The 10347-nt window shown below is 33.4% G+C and overlaps 1 protein-coding gene across 3 annotated transcripts; it reads right to left on the bottom strand.

The window, feature by feature from the left end:
* Positions 1-4240: 4240 nt before the first annotated feature.
* Positions 4241-10112, bottom strand: LOC111024471 (uncharacterized). Of its 3 annotated transcripts, XR_015790272.1 has the most exons (3): positions 9639-10101; positions 9210-9448; positions 4241-4840 (listed from the first exon to the last, which is right to left on the bottom strand). XR_015790272.1 is itself a non-coding variant. In XM_022302162.2 (2 exons), exons 1-2 carry the CDS (start codon positions 9453-9455, stop codon positions 4566-4568), a joined length of 504 nt encoding a protein of 167 aa, XP_022157854.1. In that variant the 5' UTR covers positions 9456-10102; the 3' UTR covers positions 4241-4565. The 3 variants fall into 3 exon arrangements, 1 of the variants encoding a protein (XP_022157854.1); XR_015790271.1 differs by having other exon boundaries at positions 9210-10112; XM_022302162.2 differs by having other exon boundaries at positions 4241-4823; positions 9210-10102.
* Between the last annotated feature and the right edge of the window lie 235 nt (positions 10113-10347).

Below are 10347 nucleotides of genomic sequence, written 5' to 3'. Positions count from 1 at the left end.
AGTGTACATTTTGTATTTTCTTACTTAACTCATTTTCCTTAAAATATATATGGTCAAAAATTAGGTTACTAAGGGGCCGTTTGTTTTTTGGGAATGCAGATGCCCGACATCTTCAGATGCCTGGAATTTCAGATGTCCGGAATTTTAGATGTCCGGCATCTTCAGATGGTCACGTTTGTTTCGTAGAAAAATATCAACTTGATAACCAATCATGTTGAGTGAAAGCTTTCCTTTTGGGCCGACAATCACTCACAAGACATAACTTTATATTATCCATACTTATCACGATATAACTATAAGTGACCATGTTATTTGGCCAAAATAAAGTCTTCCTTTGTTCCCACTACAGAGCACATAAATACACAGGCCCATAAGCATTTGATAATTTTGAATGATATCAATATGAGAAATCAGAGGCTACTTTGGCAGCATGATTCATCAAACCAACAACCACCAAAAGTATCAGACAATTATGCAACATATGTAACTCAAATTATTATTAATTTGATCTTTATGAAAATAAAACTACCAAAATTATTTTCAAAATTAATAATGATATTTTTATATACATAATTTAATAATGGAAAAAAAATCCTCTAAACAATTTATTAAATCCATAAACAAAAAAAAAATAGATTTTCCCAAAAGAAATATTATTCATATTTTAATTCATCAATAATTCAACATAGGCTACGAAGCACTAATTGTAACCTACAATAATCTAATATCAATGATTAATTTCATAATTGTAAGTGTATTTGTTATTTGGCCTTGTGACATTCCTCTGGACTGATCACAATTCGCACAAACAACAATACTTAAATCTCACAAAATTATTACTTAATTATTATTAATTGTTTTCATATGAAAATAAAATACTTTTAAGTTATTTCAACAATTCACAATAATATTTTCAAAAGAAAAACATTCATGAAAATTATAAATATTGTATCAAGTATTGATAAACTGCTCATTTAACACCTCATCACACTTTAGAGATTAAAAAAATAAAAGATCCTTTGTACTTATTATGCTCACAAATATTTATAACGGATTATAAATATATAAAACAACTAAAAATAATAATAAAAATAACTTCAAGTTGCAGTTGCCGCAGTTAGGAAAGCCTTAGTGGCACTCCACACAAAGCAAGCTTCCAGTGGCGCTTAGTGCCACAAATAACTTTGATTATTATGTTTAATTTTATTTAAGCCAAACAACATCTACATCATAATTTATTTGTTAATAAAGAAAATAAAAATAATAAGCTTTATCAAATCAATAAATTATAAATTCGAACAATTTTCAAACTAGATCCATACAAAATTGTTCAATAATTCATCAATCTAAATAATTCAATTAGCATCTTGTTTAAACAAATAGGTTATTAGAAACAACATACCTAAATGTAATTTACAAAGATCAAGTAATCATCCATGAAAAACCAGCTCTCCCACCCCTGGTTGGAAAAATTAAAGAAATCATAATTCATGATTATTCTAACGTAAAAACCATAAAATTTCAGAACAATCAAGACCAAAGATCTAAGCATGCAAGAAAACCAAAACCTATAAAGAAATTAGAATTACCTAGATCCATTAGGTAGATTGACATGACCGGCAAGAAGTTGTGGTTTGTGGTCTTCCTCAACTATGCAATCCGGACCAAATATGGGCAATACTCATGTTAGATGGGGAACATGAGGCACAAGAACGATAGTGTACTGGAGACTATAACCCTATATTATTAGGTTAATATAGGGTTTCCCATAATCTCCTAAGATTAATGGGTTGGTTTCTACTCAGCAAGCCACACCATTTCATGGGCACATAATCAAGATCACTTAGGCCTCGTTTGCTAACGTTCTCGTTTCATATTTCTTGTTCTTGTTTCTCATTTTTTAGAAATAGACATGTTTGGTAACCAATCTTGTTTCTCGTTTCTAAAATGTGAGAAACATTTCCAAGAGAGGGATCAATTTTTGGAACCTATAAAAAGTAGTTTCGTTCTTGCCATTTCTATTTTTCTTTTTTGTGTGAGGCGTTATTTCGATAGAACTTATTTCGCGCGTTGAATTGCAATTTACCACGCTGTGATCGAGTGGTTCTAGAGAGATCTAAAAATCGACAACATACTGGATTTTTTTAAAATAATGTTTTTATTTAAACTTATTATTAAAATAATGTTACATTGATGAGACGACCATGTCATTTTCAACAGTCGTCTCTTGAAGAGATGACCATATAGACGTGGCGCTCTATTGGAGTAGGTTTTATTGAAATCAAGATATGGACGTGTGTTGGCACGCATTGGTGGTTATTTCGTCAAGAAATAACCACAACAACGTTTTTTTTTTAAAGAAAAAACAAATAATATAATATATTATATAAGAAACAGTAGAATTTTATATTTATATTGGATATCAATTACTGGAGCGGTGGATGCGGTGGATGTTGACCCAATTCTCTCTCTTCTTTTCACAGGTTTGAGCCGGAGGAAGAATTTTTTTTCTTTTTACTATTAATCAACTTTTGACTTATTACTATTATTTTTTTATTACATTGTATTTTCTTTTAAACAATATATTATTATTTTTTATTATCATTATATTTTGTGTGTTATTATTTATTATTTATATTATTTTTAATAAACTATGTATATATATATATATTATATGTATGTATGTGTATGTGTCTATATATATAATTATTAGAATTTTCAATAATAATAATAAATTGATATTAAAAAAAGTAGGAAAAAAATGAAAAAACACGTCAAGGTTCGAACTGTATACATCTTGAAGAAAAGGAAAGTTCACACCCATTGCGTCAGAACAAGGTTTGAATGAAAACAGGTTATTTAATTTATAATATATAATAATATTTTACTTTTTTCTAAATATCAACGTCATCACCGTCTTTTGAAAAATCGGCCACAAATACATGCCGACATGTGGTCGTCTCGTCTTGAATTAAAAAAAAAAAATCCGACGTGATGCCAATAAAACGCCACGTCATTATGGTCATCTCTCAGAGACAACCAACTGGTGGAAATTTTCCAAATCAATATTTTTTTGGATATGTTTCAAAAGAAAAAAAATAATTGGATATGTTTGAAAAGAAACCTTTTTTCTTTAATTTTATTTAATGCAGTATTATTTTAAAAATAAGTTTAAATAAAAATATTATTTTAAAAAATTATCTTAACATACTCCCACGTCCAGACTTCGATCCTTACCATATCCAAATTGTTTTTACCTTTTGAAAATTTATTCTTTGAAGTTATTACATTTTCTTAAAACAAAAATTTTCTATTTTCAAATTAAAAATTTTGTGAAATTTTATTTTTATTAAGCTAATAATTTATATTTTCTTCTTCTTTTTTTTTTCTTTTAATTTAACACCTTTGGAAAACATATTCTTTAGTTAAAGTTATTATATTTTGTTAAAACAAAAAAAATTTATTTTCAAATTATAAATGTTTTGAAATTTTATTTTTTTATTTAAAGCTAATCATTTATATTTTTAAACATAGTTTTGTTTCTATTTGTTTTCTTCAACAAACAAAAAACATAAAGGGTTATCAAACATATTCTCATTTCTAGTTCTAAAAAAATTAGAAACAAGAAATACGAAATGGGAAACGCTACCAAACGGATCCTTATATGCCCATTAAATAGTCGAAATACAATTCCTCTCTAATTTGTTTTAATTTATTACCACACATATGAATTAATTATTAAATTAATTCAAAAAAAAATCACAAAAGAAGGAAGTTGAATCTTTAGTTGCTACATGAATATTTGAAAATAAAGCTAAATCTAAAGGAAAATAACTAAATAACAAATCGAGATAAAGGGAAGATAAGAGAGAAAGTGTTCTTATTGCCACATAGAAACGCGTCTATTACCCATCATAAATAAAAAGAAGTAGAAAAAAATTCATGAAAATTATGATGAACAAACCTCAACAAATGTCCATGAACGATATGATTCAGCATCATCATAAATAAAAAGAAGTAGAAAAAAATTCATGAAAATTATGATGAACAAACCTCAACAAATGTCCATGAACGATATGATTCAGCATAGGTGCTGACAGTATTAGAAAATGCTCTTGGTGATGAGTGGATTCTTAGATCGAGCTACTCCTTATTAGGAAATTAATGTGCCCCTTGACAATTTACGATTACACGGTAATCTCCAGTTATCTAAGTCAATCACACAACACAAAGAGAAATGTAGGGAAAGGAATAAACGACACGAGAATTTATATTGGTTCACCCCAATAGGCTACGTCCAATCTTCCGCTCAGATGCGGGTTCCACTATAATCAGAATTAGATACAAGCAAAACACTCTTAACATCTCACCCAGATATTTACCCTGTACAGATCCCAATAAAAGCCCTCTAGCATGTAAGTATTATAACACACTATACTTAGGTACATGAATGAAAGAGCTCACAAAGAATCAATATACAATTACCCCAAACAATGATCTCGATCTGCCCTCTCTGTGTGCGGCCAATGTCCCGATTCGTCGCCTCAAATCTGTCACTGAACCCTCTAAAATTCAGCTGAAACAATAATCCCCACGGCTACTCTAAAGCTAAACAAAGACGATGGTTCTATAATAATCTGCGTCATAGCGTTCAACGTCTCAATGCTATATATGCAAAGCTCAATGCACGCGCCTCCCTCGCGGCAACGTTGAGACGTTGTCCCTATCATGTCAATGCTGCGAACTTCTGAAATGTGTTCTCTCTCTTCAGCAGCATTGAAACACTCTGATGTAGCGTAACATTGTCCCGTCGGCCAACGTGTCTGTTGTAACAATTGAGCTATAAACACGGAACTAACTCAATATCTTGTAATCGATTAATCAGAAATTAACCAACAAAGCAATATGGAAATAGAATTAAAGAATAAGATGAAGAAGAAGATGAACACCGATACTTATAGTGGTTCGATCAAAAATTAGATCTACATCCACTTAGGCCATTCATTATGCAGTATCAGAAATCAACAATCAGAGAACAAAATCTCTACAAGGCAGAGCAAACAAAAAACCCAGCTATCACAGCTATATGCAAAATTCCTCTCCGGCTGAAAACAGAGTAATCACTCTTCTGGAATTTTCTCTCAACCACCTCAACTTTTCTTCTGCCCAAAAATCCTCTCATTAATCACGCTCACCCCCCAGTCATGGTTGAAGACAACCCATATTACAAAAAAGCCCTTCTCACTCTCAATGAATTACAACTAACAGAATAATGTTAGTTTTGAAACCTTTCTAGAAGAATCTATTTCCCAATAACACTGGGTAATATAAAACAATATTGAGAAATGAAAGATGAGAGAGCCACGTTTGATGAGCCATGTCAGCAAGTCAATCATGCTTTGACCATCAATGAGCTATCAATTTTAACATTTCTCCACCTTGATAGCTGCATTGAACATCTGATACTCCAACATGAAGGCCACCACTGATTCTAATTTATTCAGAACCCAAACTGAGAGTTTGCATACAACTCTCAAATTTTCTAGCAGTCAGAGACTTGGTTAATGCATCTGCAGCATTTTCAGATGATGCAATCTTCTCCAACTTAATTTCTCCTTCAGCTATTATGTCTCTAATAAAGTGAAACCGCACATCAATGTGCTTTGTTCTTTCATGATAAGTCTGGTTCTTAGATAAGTAGATAGCACTTTGGCTATCACAAAAAATTGTGACTTGATCTCTTAAATCTTCACCCAATTCTCTGATGAGTTCTTGTAACCACAGAGCTTCTTTGACAGCTTCTGTCACTGCCATATATTCGGACTCAGTTGTTGATAAGGCTACAACTGTTTGTAACGAGGATTTCCAGCTTATGGTGTTTTCAAATAGCATGAAAACCAAACCGGTTACTGACCTTCTCCTGTCACAGTCGGCTGCATAGTCTGAATCTACAAAACCAGTCAACTTCTTTTGTTTCAACATTTCTTTAGTATAGAGAATTCCATGGTTTTTAGTTCCTTTTACATACCTGAGTATCCACTTGACTGCAGACCAGTCATTTCTCCCCGGATTGGCCATATATCTGCTGACCACACTCAAACTGTGTGCTAAATCAGGTCTAGTACAGACCATGAGGTACATTAGGCTCCCTACAGCATTGGCATATGGGACAGTGAGCATTTCTTGCTTTTCTTCATCTGTTCTAGGTGAATGAGATAATGACAACTTAAAGTGATTGCCTAAAGGAGTAGAAACAGGCTTACATTCAGTCATTCGAAATCTCTGAAGCATTTTATCTGAATAACTCTCTTGACAAAGTTTCAAGGTACCTGACCTTCTATTTCTCAAAATATCAATACCAAGAATTCTTCTTGCTTGGCCAAGTTCCTTCATTTCAAAATCTCTCTTCAATTTTCCTTTAAGTTGATCTATCTCCAACATATCTTTACATGCTATTAACATATCATCAACGTATAGCAAAAGATATATAGATGGTTTACTATGGCAGTGTCTAAAATACACACAGTGATCAAGTTTACTTCTTGTAAATCCATTTTTCAGCATAAATGAATCAAATTTGAGGTACCACTGCCTAGGTGCTTGTTTCAAGCCATACAAAGATTTTTTCAGTAAACATACCTTATTTTCATCTTTTTCAGCAGTGAATCCTTGTGGTTGTTGCATATAAATGGTTTTTGAAAAGTCACCATGAAGGAATGCTGTTTTAACGTCCAATTGTTCCAATTCTAAGTCATGAACAGTAACCAATGAGAGAAGAGTTCTGATGGAGGTATGCCTAACCACCGGAGAAAAAATTTCACCATAGTCTACACCTTCTTCTTGTGTAAAACCCTTGGCAACAAGTCTTGCCTTGTACCTGAATGGTTGACAAGAATCAACATTAGGTTTCAACTTGTAGATCCATTTGCATCCTACAAGTTTCTGATTTAAAGGTTTCTCCACCAAAACCCAAGTCTCATTTTTATGAGAGATGTCATTTCTTCTCTCATTGCTTCAAGCCATTTATCTTTATCTTTTCCATTTATGGCTGCTTTGTAGGTAAGGGGTTCAACATCAGCCTGCTCCATTTTTGCATTAAATGCATAATGCACCAAATATGCATTGGCATATCTTGAAGGAGGACGAATTTCTCTCCTTTTTCTGTCTCGAGCAAGGCTATAATTCTGCAAATCATCCCTCTCTGATTGATTTTCTTCTGTTTCTATTTCTTCACTAGGACCCACATCAGTTGTATCAGGAGTATTAGGACTATTATTCCCTGATGGGATTGGTGAATCAATTTCCATCTCAAATGTTCCCATTTGAGATATTTCTATGGTCTGTTCAGCTGGAAAGTCTTTGTAAGCCATCTTATCTTCATTAAAGACTACATCCCGGCTTATAATGCATTTTTCTTCTCCTTTTTCAGTGCACCAGAGTCTGTAGCCTTTTACCCCAAATGAATAACCGAGAAACAGACACTTTTTAGCTCTGTTATCCAACTTGCCTTCTCTGAAGTGTGCATATGCAATGCACCCAAAAATCCTTAGATTACTAAGATTAGGTGGATGACCAGTCCACTTTTCAATAGGAGTTTTCATCTCAATAGCTGATGATGGAGATCTATTGACTAAATATGTGGCAGTGGTAAGAGCTTCACCCCAGAATTTCTTAGGCAACTTTGAGTTTGATAGCATGCATCTCACTCTTTCAAGGAGAGTGCGATTCATCCTCTCAGCAAGACCGTTTTGCTGTGGAGTTCCTCTTACTGTGAGATGCCTTTGAATTCCTTCTTTTACACAGAAGTTCTTAAACTCATTGTTCAGAAACTCAAGACCATTATCAGTTCTTAAGATTTTCAAACTCTTCTCTGTCTGCTTTTCAACTAGTATCTTCCAGTCAACAAACGTTCTATAAGTTTCATCCTTAGATTTTAACAAAAAAGTCCATACTCTTCTTGAGTAATCATCAACAATTGAGAGAAAATATTTAGCTCCACCCATTGTAGGTGTCCTTTCGGGTCCCCACAAATCAACATGTACATAATCCAAAATTCCCTTTGAATGATGTTGTCCTTTACCAAATGATACTCTGGTAGTTTTCCCATAAATGCAGTGCTCACACACCTCAAGAGTACCAATTTTTGAGTTACCAAGAAGTCCTTGATTGCTTAACTCTTTCAGCCCCCTTTCACTCACATGGCCTAATCTCAAATGCCAAAGTTTAGTTTCCTGCTGTGCTTTAAAAGAAGTTACTGCTGTAGTTCCAATTACTGTATTTCCATCCATTATGTATAAACCATTTTCAAGCTTTCCCTTAATTTTTACACTGGCCCCTTTAATGATTTTCATTATACTGTTTTCAAGCTTACAAACATAACCAGCTTTATCAAAGATACCAAGAGACAGCAAATTTCTTTTCAAATCAGGAACATATCTAACAGAGGAGAGAATCCTTACTTGGTTATCAAACATTTTTACTTGTATTGAACCAACTCCCTTAATACTACATTCATGATGGTTTCCTAACAGAACTTTCCCACCTTCTATCTCCTGAAAATTTTGACACCAATGCCTATTAGGAGTCATATGAAATGAGCAACCGGAGTCAAGGATCCATTCAGAACCAAAATTTCCTTCAGAAACTGTAAGAACTTCAGCAGTCTCATAATTCTCTGTTACATTAACATTATGTTGTTCCTCTCCCTTTTTTGTTTCATTCTTTCTCTTATTTTTTAGTTCATAGCAGTTTCTTCTAATGTGTCCCTCTTTATGACAGTAGTAACATCTCTTAGTTTTCCCTTGAGATTTTGATCTACCTTTGCTACTACTTCTAGTGAACTTCTTTTCAGTTCTGCCTCTTGCCATTAAAGCTTCATTTTCTTTTCCTTTATTCTTCTTGATTTCCAAATCTCTAGACCTTAATGAATTCAGAACAATGTCTAAGGTTAAAGTATCTCTTCCATATTTAATTGCAGTTTTCACTTCATTATAAGATTCAGGAAGAGAGTTCAAAAGAATAATGGCTTTATTCTCATCAGACATTACTTCATCAATATTACTAAGGTCTAGAACAATACGGTTAAATTCATCGAGATTCTGTTCAAGATCTTTTGCAGCATCCATCTTGAAACCGAAAAATTTTTCCTTAATGTACAACTTATTCGTCAATGATTTAGTAAGATAAATAGCATCTAGTTTGGTCCATACCTCACGAGCAGTCTTTGCATCATGAATTTTCCGAAGGACGTTATCTGCTAGGTGCAATATTATCGAACTGAATGCAATCTCTTGAAGCTCAACTATCTCTTCTGCCGTTTTAGCTCCAGCAAGTTTTGAAGGATCATCAAGAGCCTTTGCGACTTTCTGCTGTACCAGTAGAGCCTTCATTTTCTTTTTCCAGAGTGAGAAATCACCCTTTCCATCAAATATTTCAAGCTCAAATTTAGCTGCCATGATAGACTTGAACAATTAGTAAATTAATTCAGTCTCAGACAAAGCTCTGATACCAATCTGTTGTAACAATTGAGCTATAAACACGGAACTAACTCAATATCTTGTAATCGATTAATCAGAAATTAACCAACAAAGCAACATGGAAATAGAATTAAAGAATAAGATGAAGAAGAAGATGAACACCGATACTTATAGTGGTTCGATCAAAAATTAGATCTACATCCACTTAGGCCATTCATTATGCAATATCAGAAATCAACAATCAGAGAACAAAATCTCTACAAGGCAGAGCAAACAAAAAACCCAGCTATCACAGCTATATGCAAAATTCCTCTCCGGCTGAAAACAGAGTAATCACTCTTCTGGAATTTTCTCTCAACCACCTCAACTTTTCTTCTGCCCAAAAATCCTCTCATTAATCACGCTCACCCCCCAGTCATGGTTGAAGACAACCCATATTACAAAAAAGCCCTTCTCACTCTCAATGAATTACAACTAACAGAATAATGTTAGTTTTGAAACCTTTCTAGAAGAATCTATTTCCCAATAACACTGGGTAATATAAAACAATATTGAGAAATGAAAGATGAGAGAGCCACGTTTGATGAGCCATGTCAGCAAGTCAATCATGCTTTGACCATCAATGAGCTATCAATTTTAACAGTGTCCATGCAACTCCCATGCATCCCTTTTCATCCAATTCCTCGATCCTTCAATTGTGGTCTGGCTCCACCAATCCTAACACTCCTATCATATGACTCCTACTAGATATTTATTTCTTCATAGATTGTAGGGATATTGATGGCAATAAGATCCTTTATGGAAAAGGATCAACATTGCCAAGTAAAATTGATCGGAGCTGAGGTTGTATTTTGGATTAGAAGAAGGGTAG

Source organism: Momordica charantia, assembly GCF_013281855.1.
Source record: "Momordica charantia cultivar OHB3-1 chromosome 1 unlocalized genomic scaffold, Mcharantia_2.0 BLBB01000001.1, whole genome shotgun sequence".
Taxonomy (NCBI): Eukaryota; Viridiplantae; Streptophyta; class Magnoliopsida; order Cucurbitales; family Cucurbitaceae; genus Momordica; species Momordica charantia.
The sequence above is the reverse complement of the archived record's forward strand: the minus strand, read 5'-3'. Positions and strand labels throughout refer to the sequence as shown.